Source organism: Balaenoptera ricei, chromosome 4 (genome assembly GCF_028023285.1).
Source record: "Balaenoptera ricei isolate mBalRic1 chromosome 4, mBalRic1.hap2, whole genome shotgun sequence".
Classification (NCBI taxonomy): Eukaryota; Metazoa; Chordata; class Mammalia; order Artiodactyla; family Balaenopteridae; genus Balaenoptera; species Balaenoptera ricei.
This window is the reverse complement of record NC_082642.1, coordinates 91,753,689-91,776,046: the sequence shown is the minus strand read 5'-3', so window position 1 is coordinate 91,776,046 and position 22,358 is coordinate 91,753,689. Positions and strand designations below refer to the sequence as shown.

Below are 22,358 nucleotides of genomic sequence, written 5' to 3'. Positions count from 1 at the left end.
AACGTGCATTTGGAATAATCCAGGGCAGCCCACCACTGTGTGGGTGTGTGCACGTGTGTGAGACAGGATCTGTGGCTGTGCTCCGGGGCCTCTGTCGTTTCAGCCCTGCCCCATCCTGCTCCGTATTCTCAGCCGTGGGCTCTCCCTTTGCTCTCTCTCTGGCTTCCTTCACGTGCTTCCGCCTCCCACTTGCAACACCCACTGTCCCTTTTATCCAGCCTTCTTGTGCAGGCCCATTTCACCCCTGCTCTCTGTGTGCGCCCACACCCTCCTTTTGGCCCCCTCCTGATGTCCCTCTCTGCCGCCTTTTCTCCCATCAACATCAAGCCCGTGTTCCCAGAGGAACTCCACACTGCTGTGGTGCAATTTTATACTCTGGACCCGTGTCTCAAAGCATGTTCCATAGAACAACAGTCGCATGAGATGATCCTCAAAAAAAGAAAAAGGGGTCTACCCTCAAATAAGTTTGGGAAATGCTGCCTATTACAGTCCCCCTCTTGGAGATTTGCCATGTTCATTAAAGCACATGTCCTTCAAGCACATGAAAGCGTTTCCCAAGCTACAAATAATGCATTCCCTTAAAAAAACATCATGTGTGTCCATTAGCATCTTGCAGAACTGTAGTTACATGGGCCAAACTTTTGGTACGATTTCCTAGATGTATGTTCTTGTCCTCCCCCCAAAGTACCCTAACCTACTTACCCTAGCTGGAGCCTGCCTCCCCCTGAAAAATGTGAGTGCCATCCTCCCCCACCTCAGTCAGGTTCGCCTTAACCTCCCCTCTTTCAGCCTTGCCTCCTCCCCAGCCCCGTCCTGCCCGGCCTTTGTGGGAGGGGACCAGTGTCGTTTCTTGCCCATCTAACCACCCCCTCCCTCTTTATTCTCTATATTCCCATCTTATAGCTCCCAGCACCAAAGCCTCCACTGAGTAGGCAAACAGCAGGTGTTGGATGAGCAGGGGGATGGCGCTGCTGAAGATCCTGCCACCATCTCTACTGCCTTTTCAAAACTTGGCTCTTTTGTCTCCCGCCATCTGGGGTCCACTTCCACAGTGCACACTGGCTTTAGCAAAGGGTTCTCATTCTTCATCTCTGCTCATTGCCCTCTGGAACTTCAGCACTCATGTCAGTTATCAGTCAAATCCTCCAGCTTCATGGCTCCTCAGTCTCCTTGGCACCAAAGTCTTCCACCTCCCTACCGTGGCCACACACATCCAAGACCTTGAGCCTTGATATGTCTGTCTGTGGCCTTAGCCTCTCACCTTGGACCATTGCTGGTGTTCCCCTATCAGTTGGGGGAGTATGGATATCAGATAAAACATCTGCTGTTCCCTCTCCCCTGGGAACTCATGAACCAGTAGGCCATTTCCTACCCTCACTGAGCCCTCCCCACTTAGCCCATGCATTAGTTCTATTTTGCCTTCGCTCAAGTTAGAGCCTAGCATGGACACCACGGCCAGACCTTTCAACAGAGCTCTCACTGTGCCCTGGTACCCTGCCACCTACTCTTAAACCCACATGGTACCCAGTCCTGCTGTCCATTCTCTAGGGACACTCTCCAGCGGTGGTCCATCCTCCTTTCTCCCAGCACCTCAAGCCCACCCTGACCCTCAACACTCTATTTCACCTAGAGAAACAGTGTCCCCCAGGCACCGCTGAGCTCTCCCTCTCCGTAACTTATCTTTGTTTCCTCCTCCCTCTTTGAGTTCTATCAGTCTGCTGAAGAGAAAGGGGCAGAACCCCTCCCCTTGTACCTACTCTGAATCCTTGGTCCATCCGTTGTCCCCACTCTTTCCAGTGTAATGATTCTCTTCCTTTATGCCTGTTCCTCCTCTTCTTCCTACAGTCTTGCAAGTTCATCTCCTTTCTGAAAAATACCTGCCTTGATCATGCAGCCCTCTCTGGACTCCTTATCCATTCTTCCTGGAGGGAAGGAATTCCACTTCCCCAGGTCTTCTCCCCCCACCACCCCCCTCCCCTGCCATCTGGAACCTTCTGCAGCCAACATTATGAAACTCCTGTCTCCCAGGGCATAACTTGCTCCGCTCAGGAGGGACAGTGCCAGCAGCCCTCCAAGCCTCTTAGGTAGCCTTTGCCATCAGACCAGCCTTGGCTCCCCGTGTTCCCTTAGCTCTACTCTTAAACCATCCACAGAAGGTCAGTGAGAAGGACAACAGCTGCAGTTAAAACCACCCAAGAGGTACAGATGAACCTATTTGCAGGGCAGGAATACAGACGCAGACGTAGAGAACGGACTTGTGGACACAGTGGGGGAAGGGAAAGGGGGGATGAACTGGGAGATTAGGATTGACATGTATACACTACCATGTGTAAAATAGTTAGCTAGTGGGAACCTGCTGTATAGCACAGGGAGCTCAGCTCGTTCTCTGTGATGACCTAGATGGATGGGGTGGTGGTGGGGGAGGGAGGTCCAAGAGGGAGGGGATGTATGTATACACATAGCTGATTCACAACATTGTAAAGCAATTATACTCCAAATTTAAAAAAAACAAAGAACACCCAAGAGTGAAAATCCTTCGGGTGAGGTCAAGGCTGGAGGGGAAGGTGGAGAGTGAGGGAGAACCTCCCAGCTTTGAGGGAACTTCCCACTTGATTCCTTCACTTCCTTTCTCTCCTGTGGAAGGCAGTTGGGAGATGGGGATCACGTACAAGGTAGATGAGATGAGGTTGGTTATCCATTCATGGAACCAGAGCCTGTGGTTTGGAAGGTTTGGAGTTGGGGGCCAGGGTCAAACTCTGTGGTATATCTACACAAATCTGCCCTGGTAGGGGGCTGCAGGGAAGGGACGGTGGTGCTGACATATTTTTTTCTTCAGGGTCAGATCTCGCAGTGGCCCTGCTCTTGTTTGACCCTCCTTATTTCCTCCTCAGGAGTGCCCTGGAATGGACTGGATTTTGTTTGTCAAGACTTCCCTCTGTCTTGTGCTTTCTGGACCCCACAGTCAGAGGGAAACATTATTCATGAACTCATACTGGGTGGGGCCCTGGGAGGCTCTGCTTTTCCTTGGAAAAGATCCTTCTTCAGGGGGCTGAGCTTTAAGCTTCTTTTCCAGTATTGGTGGTGGCCATGCCAGCCCTTACTCCCTCTTGCTCTAGATCCCTTTGTGGCCCCTGCTCTGGGGGATGTTGGGTGGCAGCCTGAGATGCGTGCAGGATGGGGCGTCTGTGATCATGACACAGAGTTTTCTTTGTGAAATAGGCAGTGCCTGTAAGGACATAGTTACTATACCTTAGCTTCGTCCTCATCTAACCTTCCTGAGAAACTTAGTCCTGCTTCCCAAACATAGCATCCATTAACAAAGAAAATTTTAAATCGTAGAATAAATAGTGAGTAGAAAGTTTGGAAAATAGAGGAAAGAAAAAGCAACCATGTAAAATCCCAGCCTTCTGATAGCAAACAATGATCATCATCTCAGTTACTCCCTCCAGCTTTTTTTAAAGCCTGATATTTAGAAAACATTTGTAATCCTAGTGTGTACCTATGCATTTGCAGCGATTAAGACCTTGAGCATCCTATTCCCAATAAAGATTCATGTGCTCCTCCAGCAGGAGTGACGGGTGGCACCTCAGGCAGGCAGGCAGGGGTGGATCCTTGGTTGTGTAGAACACACTTAGGTCTTCTCTATGAATCTAAAAACCTCCCAGCAATGATGTCCCTGCTGGATGCTTTAAGGGCTTCTCACCGTGGTATTCAGTTAATCTTGAGCACTCCCTGCTCATAGAGGTCTGCAAAGAGAAGTGAACTGGAAGTTGAATTTCCAAAGACCATAGCACTTCTAATGGCTTGTTTTCTCAGTACGAGCAGTTATCACTTCCTTCATTATCGTCTCACATTCGTGAAGAGTACTTGTCAAAGTGCTTCCCCATGTGCCATCTTATCAGGTCTTGCAGCAACCCTGTAATGTAGTCATCATTATTTTCATCTGCATTTTGCAGATGAGACATCAGAAAAGTCAAAAGACTTGCCCAGGGTCACGCATGTTCCCCGCACCCAAACCCCATGCCCTTGCCCTTGCTCTAAGCAGTGACTGGATTTCTCTGGGCACCATCCTTCTGCCTGTTTCCAGCACAGTTTCTAGCTGGTTTTCTTAAACTCCCTTCTCTTCCTCCCTGCAGGGGGCCGTGATAAGCGAGGTGGACCAATCCTGACCTTCCCTGCTCGCAGCAATCATGACAGAATAAGACAGGAAGACCTGCGGAAACTCGTGACCTATCTGGCCAGCGTGCCAAGGTAAGGTGAATGTCCTGCAGGGGAGGGAGGGGGAAGCTGGACTGATGCAAGGGAGTTGGAATGAGCCTCCATCCCTGCCAGGGGCCTGGCTGTTTCTGCCCTTGGAATGGATTCTAATTATTTCTGGAACATCATCACCCATTGTTCACCTCATTCCCATCATTCCCATTGTTACTGCTGGGATTCATATGGATGGAGTGGGAGCTGGATGTGGGAACCATGGGCAGAGGTGAAGGTCCTAGGCTAAGAGGACCGGGACAGGCCCTGGAAGAGATGACAGTGTGGCCTCGGGAGCAGGGATGGGAAACTGTTCTTTACCTTGGGGAAATGGGAATTCTGGCTGATTCCACTCTGGCTTGTGTAATGGATTTTTTTTCTAAAACCTCTGGCTTATGAATATGTTTGTGGCTTTTAGAGTTTGGGGCAAATAACTCCACTTATATCATTCAAGAGGCAGCCTTAAACTCAGTCTAAGTCATGCATTTTCAATGGGGGGTAATATTGCCTCCAAGGGGGATGAGAATTCGTTCTTGGGGATGGCAAAAAAAAACTTATTCTTTTATGTATTAAGCGCAGCTATACACATAGTACATAAACAGATATATACAATATATTCATGGTATTAAAATCTCATTGGGTGGGTGATTAAGGAAAAAAGTATAAAATGTCTCTTTTGGGGCAGGGGATGATTTTTAAAAAGGGTTGAGAAACACGGATTTCTGAGTGTTGCTAGGTGGTGCTGACCTCAGAGGGTGGTGAGGGAGACATGCCAGGGACATGGTGTATATTTTTAAAGAAGGGGTAGGAGAGGCCTTTGCATAGTCAGAGAATCATAGAATGTGAGAGCCGGAAGAGCCCTGAGAAGTAATCCAGGCAAATACGTGTCGTGTTGTGCTTAGGAAACAAGGTCCATATGGGATTAGAGTTGCTTCCGGGGGTTGGGCAGCGGCAGAGCTTGGTCAGAACCCTCCTGACTCCTGCCCCAGTGCTCTCCTCATCCTTGCTCATGGCCAGCAAGAACTCTGTTCTCTGCCTCTTAGTGGGGTTGGAGCCTGTCAGGTGTTCGATGTGGTAAATAAGAAGTGATGCCTGGGGCCTTTAGAACCTTCCTCTTGTCTCTGTGCATTTTATAGGGGAATTAGTCAATCACAGAGAGGACCTCTGCCTTTGCAGGGAGACCTTGGCTAATTGTTGAACGTGCTGATTAAGTTCTTGAAGCAGGTGTCAAGCGAGGCGAGCACTTCATTTGAAAGAGCTGTGGCACTGCGGGGGGGCACATGTACAGAGGTTGGTGGATGGTGACGGGCAGGTGGTAAAGGGGATTCAGGAGCCGTCATCGAATGCTTGGAAGGATGTGGAACAGAATGGGGAGCCCTGAAGAGCTCTAGCAGAAGGCTGTGGACAAGTAGATGTCAGATGGTGCCGTTCTTTTCTTCATGCTATCCACAGGGAACCTGACAAAAGATGAAAGGTCCTAAGCTCCAACGAAAGGGACTTAGGTTATATCCGAAGAAGAACTTCTAAACTTTGAGTGCATGAGACTCGGATGAAGAATAGAATAGAAGAGTTTTTCCCCCGAGGTCTTTATACAGAAGAAATATTCCCATCTGTCTTGGAGACAAGGAGGTGGATTAAATAACCCATGATTGATGAGGGTAATTTAGCAATTTAGCCATCTAGGGGCTAAGCATTTTTAAAAGCATCTTTCCCGAGTGTACTACTAACAGGAATAAAACTAGGCGTTTTCTGAAGCGATATATAGGAAAAGTTTTCTTGGAGACCCATGACAGACTCTTAGTTCTTTTAGAGACAGAAGAAATTTGGGATCCTGAAGGCTATGTTTTTCTTTCTGGTAGGTTTATCGCATCCCTGCAGCTAATGCACACTCATCTTTTCTTTAGAATAGAAGGTGAAAGAATTGGAAGACCATTTTCTTAATTCTGACTTGTTAAGCAAAGATGGGACAAAACAGATGGGAAGCAATTAAAAAGGCAGAGGTTTCTGCTGAGTGAAGGGGAGCAAAACCCAAGAGGGACTGGGAGGAAGGATGGTTGTGTGAAATGAATGGGAAGAAATAGTCCCACTATCCTGTGTGAAGGCCAGGTCATGTCTGTACTACTGCATTCAATTCTGCAACATTGAACTCTGCCAACCCCCTTTTAGGAGCTACGTGGACCAGTTAGAGCAGGGGTCCCCAACCACCACTGGTCTGTGGCCTGTTAGGAACTGGGCCACACAGCAGGAGGTGAGTAGTGGGTGAGCGAGCGAAGCTCCATCTGTATTTACAGCCACTCCCCATTGCTCGCATTACCGCCTGAGCGCCACCTCCTGTTAGAATTATGGTGAGTTGTATAATTGTTTCATTATATATTACAGTGTAATAATAATAGAAATAAAGTGCACAATGAATGTAATGTGCTTGAATCATCCCAAAACCATCCCCCACCCCCTTCCATGGAAAAATTGTCTTCCATGAAACCGGTCCCTGGTGCCAAAAAGGTTGGGCACCACTGAGTTAGCGTGTTGTCAGGAGAGCAGCACACCGAGGGAGCCACAAACTGTGTCTCTTCAGTTGAAGGACTGAAGGATGTTTTCTTGCAGGAGTGAAAATGGAAGAAAAGTGATTCCTGACTTCAGGTATCAGGAGAGCTGCCCCAAAGAGGAGGGAATGGGCATGGTCTCTGTCGAATCAAAGGGTAGAAGTTAGAGAGATCAGGACTCTGAAGTGGAGAAGGAATCTGCCCAGGAGCTGTCCAGCAGTAACGCTGCTGCCTCTGGAGAAAGTGAGCTTCCTGTCGCTGGCTACTAGATGACCTTCTGTTAGCGATGCTGTAGGAAGGATTCCTCCAGTGGATTGGAGGCTGGATTAGATCATTTCTAAGAAGCTTTCCTGCCCTGAATTCTTTGTTTCTATGATATTGGGAAAAAATACATCATAAAATCTAGAACCTCAAAACAGTATTACCACCCCACCAACATACACTCTCTTTCTCAGGTTCCCTTAAATAATTTAAGGCCTAGGATTTCACAGATCTGGTCTACATCTTAAATCCTAAGAGAACTGCTTTCCTGTCCCCTTGTACTCTGGGTGGGAATTTTGAGGTATCAGCCGGGGCTAAGCATCATCCTGGAGTGATGTGTTTGTGACAGTACCAGTTACGCTTTCGGGATCCATCTCGGCCTGGGATGAGTCCTTTCCAACTTCCCTTTCTTGCTCCTGCTGAGTATGAGCCTCTTTCTCCTTGGGCTTCTCCAAGCTTTCTGTTATCTTCTTCTGAGGAATCATGGGATATTAGGGTAGGAAGAGAGGCCTTAAGAGTCTTCTAATTCAACTTTCTGACAACTCCATTCACTCAATTTAACAAATATTTATTGAGTGCCTACCATGAGCCAGGGCATGGATAGGTATCTGGGTGAACTCCTGTGTTATCTTTTCTGTCATCCATCCTACACTTATCTAGCTTTTTTGTCCTTCTACTCTACTATCTGCTTGCAGTTACTTGTACCTGAAAGGAGTGGAAAGGAAATACTCAGAAACCATCAGTTGATGAATGTCCCTAGAAATTGAGAGACAGATAGAAAATCTAGGCTGAGAGTAAACAGTTACCCCAGCATAACTCACAGTATGGATAATCTACCCACTGTGATAATTGGGAGTTGACCATATGCTTGGAATAGAAATTTCTAAGTATCTAGTAAAGAAATCCCAGGTGGTTTTATTGCATTGAATTCCTTCTCTTCTTCATCATTGTTATCCTGCTGTGTCATGATCATCTTTCTGCAGCTCCCGAGGGTACCGATTGTTAGCCCCTTGATGTATCAGCCACTTAACTCTGTTCTTAGCAGTGCTGCTGAGATGCTGGCTGAGTGTTCCAGCAAGGAATGCAGGTGTCATACTGGTGGGGAAAGATGACAAGAAATTAAGATGGGATATTCTGCAATGCCAATCAAACCAAGGTGTCAATATTCACAGCTTATTATTTGATAACATTTGCTCTTGTTCTGCTGATTTCAGCAAGAGATAAATTGGGCTTATAGCCAGCACTATCTTTGTGCAGCATCACCAGAAAATAGAAATAAGCAGAGAGAGCCAGGAAGACAGTTAAAAGATGAGTAGGTAAAAACTGCAAGGATTTCCTCCCATTATATTCAGCATGAGAGAAACCAAGCTATGGAAACTGTCATCACTGAATCCGTCTGCTGTAAGGGCCTGTTGAGTTGTGTCATTGGCATCCTGCCCTTTGCTCTGAGATCATCAATTAAAGGAGGATGCAGGGAGTAGTGATGGAAGGTTCAGAAAATAGAGCCAACGAGGACATTTGCCTAAAGTTTATCCCTTTCCAGATCCCTTTTTAATTTCTTTTGTTGCTTATATATAAAGGGTTTATAATTTCTATTACACTTCCCATATTCTACATAAATTTCTTAGCAATATCAGTAAAGTGCTCCTGTTGTTAGGTGTACATAGTCCAAGCCCTGAAGGGCAAATAGTATCCTACTCTGCTGCTAAGGAACATAACATCACAATAGTAACAACCATTGTCGGTGATCACCTTCCTTGGAGCCATACAGACCCTCACAGCAAAGCGAAGAGAGGCATCTTCGGATAGACGGAAGGCACTGGGGTTCAGATCCCAGCTCTACCACTTCTGAGTCAGGGAACATATGACCACTCCACCCGGGTTATCTGAAAAGAGTTTAACAAAGGCACACTTGACAATGATGCGGGTAGGCAACAGGGAAAGCAGCAAGGTTTGGATTTCCAAGTTATCCCAGAGCTGGCAATAGCAGGGAGGGAAGACATTACGACTTCTGGCCCTGAAGGGGCAAGGTGAGGAGAGGTGCATAGAACCTGGAGAGGTAGCTGTATGAGAGGACTGCTTGACAAGAGCTGTGACCTTCAGTAGAGAGTTGCCACCAACTCACGGTGATTCCACGATGTGGGGCAAGGGAAGTTGATACCCTTGCTTCACCCCTCCCATTCTCTGACCTCCTGTCATTGTTTGTCATTGATTGAATGCAACCAAAGCCAGGTGACAGGGGGCTCATTGAGGCAGTCCGTGTGGGTCAGCCTCCCAGGGCATCGGGTAGAGGGGAGAAGATGGAGAATGGATTCAGAGGGGCAAAAGGAAGATGCTTGACATAGGGTGAGACCTTGGGCATATGACTCAACTTTTCTGAGTCCAGTATTCTAATTTTTAATTTGGAAAAAGAACGACCATCCCACAAGGGTGTTGTGAGGAAACTATGTAGCAATCTCTCATGCCTAGCACCCAGGCAGGTACTAACGGCAGCAGGTGTGGCCACTGGAGGGGGGTGATTGGCCCCAGATGCCCCCGACCAAGCTGTGTCTCACCAGGTGTGGCTCACACCCCCTTTGCTTCCTTCCCACCTTGCCTAGTCCCTGCAGTAGGTTGGGCCGCCCCCTTGGGGGCACAGGAAGGCAGGCAGGAGGGCTTTAAGCCCTCTCCCCCCTCTAAGCAGGCTCCAGCCTACCTTGCCCTCACCCTGGAATCCAGTGCAGTGATGAAAATGGAGAGTCACCTTTATCCAGTTGAGGCCCAGGAGGCCTGGGCTCCCGGTGGCAGCCACTTAAGGCGGGCTAGAGCCACTCCCTGTCCCTGTCTGCTTCCACTCTAGACCTCGGTTTCCCCTTCCTTCCCTCACTCGGGGCACTAATAACAAGGAGCTAGCCTTGCCCACTCCCATCTTTCTGCTCCTCCCCACCCCCCAAGGTTCTGGTTCCATCTTTCCTCTGTTCACAAACTACCTCTGGACAGTTGTGTTGTTTTTTGTTCAATGTTTCATTCATTCCTTTTTTTTTTTTTTTTCCAGAAAAGGATATTTTTTTATTCAAATAACTGCAAATAGGAAACCAGAGCAGGGGGCCCAGGCTGGGACAAATAATGGCTACCTCCTCCCTGACAGAACAGGGGGAGAAGGTGGCCCCTACACCCGACGGTCACCACCAGCCCCCCCTCCTTACTCTGCTGCAGCATCCTAGGGGCAGGGCCCCACCTTCCCTGGGACTGGGGTAGCCGGTAACCCAGCCTGCTTTGCCCCAGGCCCCTTCCCCTAAGAGCATCTTGGAGGAGGGGAATGTGGACAGAACAGGAGGCAATGAGGATGAACACTTGGCGCTGGTAGCAGCAGCAATGACGGATGTCTAAGGTGCCTAGCACCCGGACATTCAGTACTTTATAGTCTGTCTCCTAAAGGAACCTAATAATAATAATAACTATAAGTATAAATACATATATGGCAATATTTGCTACATATGAAGGAAGAGATGTAATGTATGTGTCAGTTATAAAGCATAATAATAAATGGAACACCTGAGAGCCCACCCCTAAAATCAGAAGCAGAACCTCACCTCTGCTCTTAAAGCTACCTGTGGCTCTTCCCCACCCTAATCTCACCTACTTCTCCCAGAAGTAACTATTATCCTCAGTTTTGTGTTTATCCTTGTCTGGCTTCTTTTGGTATAGCTTACCACATGTTTGCATAAATGATATATTGTTTAGTTTTGCATGATTTTGAGCTTTATAAAAATGGTATTATATCATGTATAGTTTTCTGTGACTACTGTGCTATGCAACAACATGGATAAATCTTCAAACATAATTTTGAGTTGAAAAAAAGCACTTAATGCTTCCAACCTCTGGAACTGATCTATTAAGTAATACATAAATGCTAGCCATTATTATTATCTTCAAACCTACATGATTGCACTGTTGTGAGTATTCTGTATACATTAACTGAGTTTTCACAGCATTTTGAGATGGGTATTATTTATTCCCATTTTGCATATGAGCAAACTGAGTCTCAAAGAGGTTAGATAACTTGCCAATGGACACACAGCCAGTGTAATTTGGAGCACCAGAGCCTGCGCTTTTATCCACTGAATAGATGAGGAGGCCAGAGTGAAGGAGGCAGTGGTTGATGGAGTGCAGGGGACAGATTTGGAGAGAGAAGGAAGGTAGACCCTGAAGGATAGGACTGGATTGGAGCAGGACAGTAGAAGAGGGTAGTAAGGAGATGAGGGGCAGATGATGTAATCTTGGTGGGCAGTGGCATCCTGTCCATCAAGCCTGCTTCCTCCAAGGTTCTCTTTGGATTTTAAGTGTGAAGCTTGCTGCAGGTGGGAAATGCAGGTGGCAGTTGCCTGAAACCTGGGTTTCTGCTGGCCAAGACAGCAGTGGTGACTGTGGATGTGCAGGATAATGGAGGTGGTGGGGGGTGCCTCAGACTTCCTCCCCCAGGTCTTTGTGTTCAGTTTTAGACACACAAATGCTACTCATTAATGCTCATCTGTGGATGATAGTCAACTATTTTTCAGTAATTAATTACACTAAGGGATGTAGTGGGGGGAAAAAAAGCACTTAAGACCATGGAAACTATTTAAAGAGATAAGTAAAAAGGCTGTCTGTAGTAGGGATGCTGAACATAAAGCCTGGAATGGTGGGGGTGGTCTCTTTTGTATTCTAGGGGGCTCATCCTGTTCTGTTTCCTCGGGTCTTAGATGTTTCTTTCACTCAGCCACCTGCCTAGTTCGATCTTGCCTTGCTCTGGCGTCAGAAGCACAATTCTGGCATTACTCAGCAGTCAGCTGATAGGCATTCTGAAGTTAGTTCACTTCCTTGACCATGCCACTGCTGGACTTGGCGGGTCTGTGTCTATGCTGGTGCAGTTCTGAGGCAGAGGGGCCAGCCAGAGGGACTCATGGAAACCCTGTGAAAAGCAACTGTGTGTGTGTGCGTGCGTGCATGTGTGTGTGTGTATGTATGTATGTATAGAGTGGGGAGAGCCAGCTGTGATGCTTCACTTGCAGAGGCAAGCATTTGTGATTCCCTGGAGAACAATAACCTGGACAATCAGAGGCGGAAACCATGTGGTCATGAAGTAACTATGAGAAGCAGCACTCATTATTCCAGAAATGCTTCCAGTAAACGCCTTTAGGTGATAAATCAAGGATCCAGCACTGGACAAAAGGATTCCTGTTGGAGAGGGTGTGTTGTTTTTTCTTCACATGCATCTTCAATGTGACCCTTAGAAGGGACTTTGGACATTGCCACTGACTTGGTGGGAGTGGAACTGTGGACTAATAGAGGAAGAAAGAGTGGCCTTGAGGACAAATATTGATCCTGGAAATTATTCAAGGGATTCCAGTCCAGGAAGAATGAACCCCTGAACCCTCCCCTGTAGGAGGAGAAATGTGCATGCAGCTGACAAATTGCCTCGCCTGTAAAATAGGCATAGAGATATCACCAGACACAACGGTAGTGAGGATTACTAGAGAACACAGGTAAGGTACCTAGCCTAGGACTCGGCACACAGCACGGGCTGGTGGCAAACAGTGGTTTCTTTCCCTTTCCTTGCTTGGCAGTGGGGACCTTGTTTTGTCACTTGTCCTTTATTGTCTCTAGCACAGCTTTGTCAAAGTCAAGGTTAGGGTGATGGTTAAGGTTAGGATAAGAGCTAGTAGAATAGTAGTAATAGTAGTAAGATCAGTATCGCCTAGCAGGCTTGTAATAAATACTGAATGAATGAATATATATGCCTAATAGTGTGATAAAGTCTTGGCCTCTTTTTCAAAATAGAAAAATATTTCTTTATTATAGAAAATAAATGCAGAAAATAGAAAGAATTTTAAAAAGCCACTTGTAACTCTAACCTCTAGAAATAGGAATAATTAATATATTGACATTTTACCTTCCTATATTTTTCCTTTGGAGATTTTTAAAAGCAGAATTGAATCATATTGGTTATTTAATTTTGCTTCTTATTTTATTCCACTTAATATTATACCCTAAGAATATTTTCATAACATTAAAAACTTTTTATGCATAATAATATATCTTGGGATACACCATATTCTAATTAACCCTATCATTAGACAGCTAAGTCATTTCCAAAACTTCAGTGCTGTAAATAACTCTCAGTAAACTTTTTTTGTGAACCTTTGTCTACATTTTTTTTTTTTTTTTTTTTAGAAATATGTGCCGTGGGGTTTCCCTGGTGGCGCAGTGGTTGAGAATCTGCCTGCCAATGCAGGGGACACGGGTTCGAGCCCTGGTCTGGGAAGATCCCACATGCCGCGGAGTGACTAGGCCCGTGAGCCACAGTTGCTGAGCCTGCGCGTCTGGAGCCTGTGCTCCGCAGCAAGAGAGGCCGCGATAGTGAGAGGCCCGCGCACCGCGATGAAGAGTGGCCCCCGCTTGACGCAACTAGAGAAAGCCCTCGCGCAGAAATGAACACCCAACACAGCCATAAATAAATAAATAAATAAACCCAGAAGTTAAAAAAAAAAACAAAAAACTAGCATGGCACATATTTCTTTTTTTTTTTTTAATTTTTAAAAAAATTTATTTATTTATGGCTGTGTTGGGCCTTCGTTTCCGTGCGAGGGCTTTCTCTAGTTGCAGGAAGCGGGGGCCACTCTTCATCGCGGTGCGCGGGCCTTTCACTGTCGCGGCCTCTCTTGTTGCGGAGCACAGGCTCCAGACGTGCAGGCTCAGTAAATTGTGGCTCACGGGCCTAGTCGCTCCGTGGCATGTGGAATCTTCCCAGACCAGGGCTCGAACCCGTGTCTCCTGCATTGGCAGGCAGATTCTCAACCACTGCGCCACCAGGGAAACCCCTTTATCTACATTTTAAATGGCTTATTTGGGATAGATTTGTGGCAATCATGGATTTTTTTTAAGGCTAGTGATACACATCGCCACATTTCTTTCCAAATTTCCCAATTTATACTTCCAGTATGTCTTGCCATAGAGTTCCAAGTCTTTATATTTCTTCAAATTTAAGTTTATATGCTCCTTACTGCCCAGAACCCACTGTGCAAACATTGTCATTACCATCATCAAGAACCCTACTTTAGGGCCATATGTTATGTGCCTAAATCTGACCCTGGATTTGAAAGAGTAGAGGAATTGGCCACAGGGCCTGCCCTTTGGGGTCCTCCAGGGTAGGATTCCTTTCTCTTGCCTAAATTAATAGAGATGTTAAAGGGAACCATACATTAAAGTTCAGATCTGATAAGAAATCTATAAAGACTTAATTGTTTTTTGCCCTTGGTGAATCTTTAGTTTTGCTTCTGAGTGTATTTCAGCTCCTTGGCTGGTTGTGTAATTAGTTCCTGGCTTGGCACAAAGTAGTTGTTAATCTCCTCTGCTCTTATCTGAACTGAGGTCCTTATCTGCCTTCCACTGAGAAAGTTGGGTCTCCTTGGAGTTTGTCTCTGGGCAGCAATGTTGAACGAGCCTCTAAAGCTTAGGTGGGGTCATTTACTTTCTTGTTTAGGCTTCTGAAGTCTATGGCTCACCAACAACAGGCTGATTAGGAAGCTGATGTTTTTGGTTCCACTTAGATTAGGTAAACTTCAGCATTACTGGTGATATAAGTCCCAGTATATTCAGGTCTTTCAGGAATTCTTGCTGGAGAATCAGGATGATTTAAATTTAGTTCAGATTCATTTGGCTGGAATATTAGAAATGAGGGAGCTCCCTGAATATGGATACTGGAGAGACAGCCTGGCACTGGGGAAGAGGGTATGTTTTTCACTTGGTGGGTTCCAGATGTGGGGTTGTTTCTCCCTCCCCCATTAGGTAATTATTTTCAGCATGTTTTGTATTTCTCTTCACCTGTCATTGGTTAGGTTCTATCATGTGCCCCTCACTGGTGTTTGGGGTTGTGTATGTTTTTTGGCATATATTGGATGCTGACACTTCATGTTATGATGCTTTAGTTTTGTTGAGACTGCCTTTATCAAGTACGTATACTTCTGGCAATTTAGGTATGCTGCCACCAAGTGGTGGAGTACATTAGCTCAGCTGCCTGGAAGATAGAGATGGGTTTTGTGAGAGGCTCCAAATGGTAATATTCTGCTCTCTCCTCACTAGACCTTAGATTTTCTAGGCTTTACTTTTCGAATTTTTATTGAAACATTTAAACTTAAGTAACCACTAAGTGACAATTATTTTTCCTCAACTACAAAATGGGTTTAATATAATCTTTCCTAGACAACTGTAGTAAATATTAAATAACGTTTAATACTTGAGTATGTAATAATTGTCTCACCGAGGAGAAGTATTCCTGTTTCTAAACTGAGCAAGTGTGACAGCCAGTCCTATTTCTTCCGGAACCCAGACAGGAGCACTTGGTCAGAGCCACCGTGACTCAGCTAGGACAAATGTTTTTCTGAGTCATTTACTGACATCATCCAAGTGTGCATCCTGATGGTCCTACTCCCTCTTTCCCTTTCTCTCAGAGCCTCCCTCCTCTCCCCCCACCCCCTGCCTCATTCTAGGTCAAGCAAGGACCAGCCTTGGTTTTGAGAACTATTCAAAAACCCTAAAACCAAGACATTTTTCTCCCTCTTGTCTCAGACTGTTCTGTGCAGTCCTGAGCTGGAATTTCATCTGTTTCCATTGCTAGCAATTTGTGTGCCAGGTTTTGCGCAGGAACTCGTCTTGGCCTGGTACCCAAGGCAAGGTCTGAACCTCGTGCTGTGACACTCTCCACCCTGATTCCCTGTCCCGGAAGAGACTGTCCTCTCATCTCCAGACTGGAGGCTATTTTCCTTTGCAGGAAACTCAGGCTTCAGAACTTATTTGCTGAAGAGAAATTCCCTGTTTTGGACCCGGAGGAAGGCAAGAACCACTCCTCCCCCTGACCTAGCGCAGAGCGGGATGGAGTGCTCCGTTAGGGAGCCTGCAAATCGGTCCAGATTTAATTCTGTGCATAGATGGGACAATTGTTTAGTTGTTACATACACATCAACTTAGAGATAATGGTCAAATAATCCTCTGGTTTTGTCAGGCTGAACTTGCAGACTAATGAGGGGTCCCAGTTCTTGCCCTTGGGCAAGCTTGCAGTCTAGTGGAGGTTCTAGGACCCACTGGAGAAAACGAACTAAACGTTTTCCAGGCAGTTGTTCAAGAAGCATAGCAGTTCAGTGGATGTCATCAGAGATAGTTTATTGGATGTATAATCTGAACTGAATTTTAAAAGAAGTAGATGGATTAGAATCCTGGAGCTTGAGGCAGGAAGGGATTGTAGAGGTCAGTGAAGCCAACCCCTTCACTTTAAAAGGGTGGAATGCTGTCCAGAGAGTGTGTTGAGATGCCCAGGGCCACCCAGCTGGCCAGTGCTGTTGCTGGGGCCGGTTGCTGTAACCCCGCTCTTCCCCCTAACATGGACAGGACCCGTGGGCCAGCAGGTGGTCCCCAGAACAGCATGCAGTGGGGTCAGGGCCTCCCTGGGGTCTTACGTGGAGGGATTGTCCACTCACCCACAAGCTCTCAGGGCCTCTGAGCTAGCTGTGGGTGTGGGCAAAGGCCCGTTGGAGCCCTTCACGTTTCGTTTAAATTCCAAACATGTCCCCCTCCCTTGGGTTTCTCCGTTGGCTCTCCTCGACCTCCCTTGCTGCTCTCAGGTTTGCATCCGTGCCTGAGCCTTCACAGGGTTTTCCACCATGGAAATCACAGGGACCCTCACTGGTGTCAGAAGGCAGGAAGGCTGGCTCCTGGGTGAGATCACCTGCTCTGCGCAAAGCGGAGCTCCTGTATTGGCAAAGCCCAGCGGGCCTGGCCCCGAGGGTGCCTGTGAGGGCAGCTGACGGTGTCTGCGTTGGTGGTTTATTAGGGCATGTGTCTGTGTGTGTAGGCAAATAGCAGCAGGCTCTCAAGAACGTGACTGTTACTTAGGGAGGAGGAGGAGAGGCGGTGTGCGCAGGCAGTTTTGACCAAAGATTGTTTCCTGGAGGAAGTGTGCGGTTTATTAATGAGGATTCCACCTGCCCTGCTAGGAAACCGGAGCCCAGCTGAGAAGGGGGAATCCCTGTGAGAGGGTGACGAGAGGTGGGGATGCAGCGAGAGGAGGAGAAAGAGTGGTGATGGCAACAGGGATTGCAGCGAGCAAGGTGTCCCTGGTACACGGCACACTGTGGCAGCCTCTCCTGGGTCAGCTCTCTTCTCTCTTCTCTGCCTCCCGGCTTTGGAAAAACTCCCTGTGTTCTATAGCTGGGGTAACTGAGACACTGTGGTTAGACAGGTTACAGTCTTTGGAATGTGGATTCAGTCTTTGGTCTACTACTCACAGATGTATGAGCAGTGATTATAATGACATTTTTTTACAGTTAAAAAGATGACTGGTTTTTCACCTGGCCTGACTATGGTAAAGAAGGGGCAGATGGTGAAGGCCAGAGGAGCATGGCCCTGGGGTTGGCGTGGGGAGGGCAGGGGAAAGGCTGTGTGGAGAGGTTGTGGTTTTTGGTTTCCGTTCATTCTTTCTTTCCCTCGCTGCTTTGGTTTCCGTTTCATTTCTGTTTCATGTTCTGAATGCCCTAGAAGGAAGGGACGGACAGCTCTGTGAAGGAGGGTGGGAAATAGGACAGGAGGCTGAGGTTGGGAAATGGATATGTCAGTTTCCATCTCAGCCCCCTGAACCCTCTGCCACCTGCCCTCTCTGGCCAGCCAACCCCAGACTTCTAGGAGCAATGGTTCTGGTCCTTCTCCCGAGTTTCCAAGCTCCTTTTCTCCTAGCTGAGAGTAGCTCCTTCCAAGTGCCCTGCCCCAGGCCAGTCTGGCTTAGAAAGCAGGTCTCTTCCTTTGGTGAACGGGAGTTGTATTTCAGAATCTGTGAGACTGTAAGGTAATAACCTGGTGGATTAACACACGCCAGGGTTTATATGCAGCTGACCAGGCTGGCCCTGATGGGAACCTTCCTTTGGAAGGCTGCATCCTTTTACCTTGGTGCTGCATCAGCCAGCCCATTTCTGGAGCTCTCTTTGGGAGCTCCCTTCAGGCTGTGGCATGCTCCTTTGACTATCTGCAGGATGGCAAATCTTTGTTCCTTCAGAGCTTTTTTGGTTCTTGATTTTTAGAAAGTGTTTTGTTTAAAGATGACATTGAGCCCAAGTCAGTATTGGGTGCAGAAGTCCTGCTGTGTTTTTTAGGCCACGGACCTGTCGCTTTACGGCCACACTTGGGATTCAGGAATAATCTTGAGGCCTGAGTCTTTACCACACTCTGTCCAGTGATACAAAAGAGAATCAGCCACATCCTTGCCCCTGGCACAATTGCAATCAAAGTTTTTTAATTTGTTTGTTTAAACAGCTTCATTTGGGTGGAATTAGGCAGCAGACTTTAAAGCGGTGGGAAATGTAAACCTTCCTAACTTGGACTCCATTGTGCGGTCTCCCTGGCACGCTGACTGGGCAAGAGTTGGGTTTGCTTCTGGTAAAGTCGAGGGTGGGGAACAGGCAAGGGGGAGATCCTAGACCTGGAAATGGGCAAGGAAATCTCCAGAACCTTTACTGTAGTGGCATCTAACCATGGCTGTATGTTCACATCACCAGGGAAATTTTAAACAATGCTGAGCCCAAACCCCAGACCAATTAGTCAGAGTCTCCCCACTTTACAGAGAAGGGATTGAGGCTTCAATCTAGGATAAAGGATCAGCTTTGACCTTTGCCCCCCAGCCCCGGTATCACAGGTCAGAGGTACAGAGGCAAAAGATGTGTTGTTAAATGAGTAGAAAAGACACAAATTGTTTGGAATAATCATGACCTGGAAAAGTAGACAGAGAGTGTCTTCCAGTAAAACAAAACAAAACAAAAAACAAGAAACGAAACATACGAAAGCCTCTGGATGGATTAACATGGCTTCTGAAGAGGGTTTTATGGTAGCTGAATGGCCTCATGACCGAAAGCCAGCTGATGGTGGACAGTCATGTGTGAGCCTGCCAAGAGGTACGGGACAGGCACGGGAGCCCTCCCACCCGTCTGAACCCCCCGCTTCTCCGTTCCACATCCAGCCAAACAGGAGCCTCCACGTTGTGCAGGATGAGTTTGAGGACTGTCTGCGTGACTGAACTCTCACTCACTCACCACACAACATTCCCTTGAGTGGCTCATTTCTCTATAAGGCACTGCCTCCTCCAGCTTGTTTTTGCTGCTTCTGATTATACAAGTAGAAAGCTTAAAGCAGGTGCTAATGTGGCTTAACACTTTACCTCCTGCTGATTTCTGGTTGTTTAAGAAAGTGGGTGTGGTACAGTTTGGGGCAATCAGCAGAGAGCTGCTAAGACGCAGACATAGAGAATGGACTTGAGGACACGGGGAGGGGGAAGGGTAAGCTGGGACGAAGTAAGAGAGTGGCACGAACATATATACACTCCCAATGTAAAATAGATAGCTAGTGGGAAGCAGCCGCATGGCACAGGGAGATCAGCTCGGTGCTTTGTGACCACCTAGAGGGGTGGGATAGGGAGGGTAGGAGGGAGACGCAAGAGGGAGGGGATATGGGGATATATGTATATGTATAGCTGATTCACTTTGTTATACAGCAGAAACTAACACACCATTGTAAAGCAATTATACTCCAATAAAGATGTTAAAAAAAAAAGAATAGCACGAAGGAGCAGAAAACAGATTAACACAGATCAGTGTGATGGACAAAGTATTGAAACAAAATCTGGACCCTACAGCCATGGACTCCCCATGGCCTGAGAATGGCATGAGAACTCGGGCACAAATGGGTCAGGGCATCATTTTCTCCTCAGAACTCCAAGGACATTTTTTGTTCCTCAAATTCTGAATGGAGAATTCAGCTCATAAAATGTTTTCAGGGAGACATGGGTACAGCGCAGTTCTAGGGAAAGTGCGAAGTGGGCGACTTCTTGGGGCTACTCTTCCTTCTGCCATTTTCTGGTTTCTGTTTGCTTGTGGTAAACTGTCCGCACACCGTGGTAAGACTTCTTCATCACCCCTCCAGGTCATCCTGCATTGCTGGGCCTCTTTGCTCCTGGGGGACCGGAGCTGTGTGTGTCAGGGCCCTGCTGCCCTCGTGCAGCCGGAAGTCCTCCATCTGTCTCGTCCTTGCTGTCCCTCGCTCACTCCTCAGCGACAAGTCCAGCCCTCTACCTCAGTGTTCAGTTTATCTCCTTCCCTGGACTACTTAGCGAATAGGTCTGATTTGAAAGCTATTTCTACTCCATCGCTGCCCAAGTGCTGGGCCTTCCCGGGCCCCCAACACGAGGATTCTGACACCCTGTACCCCGCAACTAGTACCAATTGAGCAGCCCCCAGCAGCACACACTAAGCAGAAACCCTCGTTGCCCCCTCCCCTGGTCTGCCGGCGTGGTGCTCATTGCCGATCGCTGCTCCCACACCTGCCACCGGGATGGATCGATGTTACATTTATTTCAACAGCTGTTTCAAGTGAGAATCTGCCAGACATTCATAGGTATGGGGTAAATCTCAGATGGCATCACAGGATTTGGGGTAAATGGGGTCAGGCCATCTCTGTGCTGCTGGAGTGAACAGGATTTCCTCATTCCTGGGGAAGGAGCTTTAGCACTCAAAACAGTATACCCTGAGCCTCCAAACCAGATTATTTGATGTCTCAGTTCCAGAGTTCTTGTGGCTTAATAGAAGACCTGAAATGGGCAGATTGACAACTGGATGTCTGACACAAATGGCCCAAAACATCCACCCAACTGTGTGACTCTGAGCAAATTCCTTCCTCTGGAATTTGCTGCCCTCGGCTCTGAAATGAAGGATTAGCAGGAGTAAGCTTTAAAGTTTCTTCAGGCTCAAGCATTCTGTTTCTCTCTGAGGCAAGGTAGCATGACAGATACTGGAATCAGACTAGATTCAAATATGATTTTACCTTTTTCTGGTGACTTTAACAAGTTATTCAACCGCTCTTGGGCTCAGTTTCCTTAACTGTAGGGTGGGATAATAAGAGCAGCTACTTGTGAGTTTCATGTGAGGAATAAATAAGATAATGCATATAAAACGCTTAGCAGGCATAGATTCTCATGTGCTCAATAAGATTAGCTTTATCATTAATATATGTTTATGTCCAATTTTAACTTAAAAAAATGGCCACTCCAAGTTTGGCTCTCGTTTTATATTTCTCTCCAGCTTAAGGTTTTGAGCTCCTCAAGATTTAGAGCCAGGTCTGGCTGCTGGTCTCCTGCTCGCTTATGACTTCACTGCCCCACTTCCGTACTGTAATGGAGAATCAGCCCCCATACAGGCTCTTTTCCACCTTAGGACCTTTGCATAGGCTGTTCCCTCTGCTGCGTTAGTCTTTCTACAGTGTTCCCTTAACTAGGTCCTTCTCATAGTTTTGGTCTTTGTTTATATTTCATCTCCTCATAGTGGCCTGACCACCTGATAAGTTGTTAAGACTTACCACAATTTGCATTTATTCTTTTTATCTAGCTAATGTCTTGTGTCCATCTCTCCCGCTAGTGCCTAGCACTGGGCCAGCCACAAAGTAAGTGCTCAATAAATATTTGTTAGATGAATAAATTAATGAATTAATGGATAATATATTTATAGGACACCGTATTATTTATGTCATATTATTATATGACACCATATTATTTATGAAGCCCCTTCATAACTAGACTCTCATCATGAAGGCATATAAATCCCTGTAAGGGATACAGAAATTGATCAGCCAGAGCCTGGCTGTAGTTCCCCCACACATGATAGCTGCCATGCAGAGTAAGCACAAGGTTATGGCAGTGCATGGGAAGAGCCCTTATCCCAGTGTGGGTGGAGTGGGATGGGGCAGGGGTCTATCAGTGAGAGACTCCTTGGAGGAAGAGGCATGTAAGTAGAAGTTGTCTAGGCAAAGATGGGGTTGAGGTGGGCAAACCCACAGGCATAGAGGGATGAGAGGCCATAACCCAACATCAGGACTAATAACGATGTTAATAGAGGTGTGGATAATATGCTGTTTGTTTTGGCAAGGGGAAGATCAGGGAAGACCCCAGGGAGAAGGTGGCATTTGAATCTGACCCCTTAGCCAGATGATAATGGGAAGTATCCAGTGTGGTTCACTGATGTGGCCTGGATGGATCCCAGAGAGATGATCTGAGCTTCACTGAGCCGGGAACCTGAGGAGGAGCTGAGGGAGCAGGGAAGTGGTACTTGGGTCCCTGAGGCCAGACCTGTAACCCAGGGTGAAGCCCTGGCCTGAGGTTGTCACCAACCGGTACTCTGCCCTGCTGTCTAGGTCCCAGAGCAACCTTTAGCTCGAGACACTGGTACCTTAATCCCTGCTCCCTGAGCTAAGGCCATTGAGTCT

The 22,358-nt window shown here is 47.0% G+C and overlaps 1 protein-coding gene across 13 annotated transcripts in view; it reads left to right on the top strand.

Annotated features, from left to right (window-relative positions):
* The window catches only part of KALRN (kalirin RhoGEF kinase), a 655,749-nt gene that overhangs the window by 190,109 nt on the left and 443,282 nt on the right, over positions 1-22,358 (top strand). For all 13 annotated transcript variants that reach the window (XM_059920949.1, XM_059920948.1, XM_059920941.1 and 10 more), the window contains exon 3: positions 4,137-4,251. In XM_059920949.1, the coding sequence (XP_059776932.1) occupies positions 4,137-4,251 (115 nt within the window). The remainder of the gene's footprint in view (positions 1-4,136; positions 4,252-22,358) is intronic.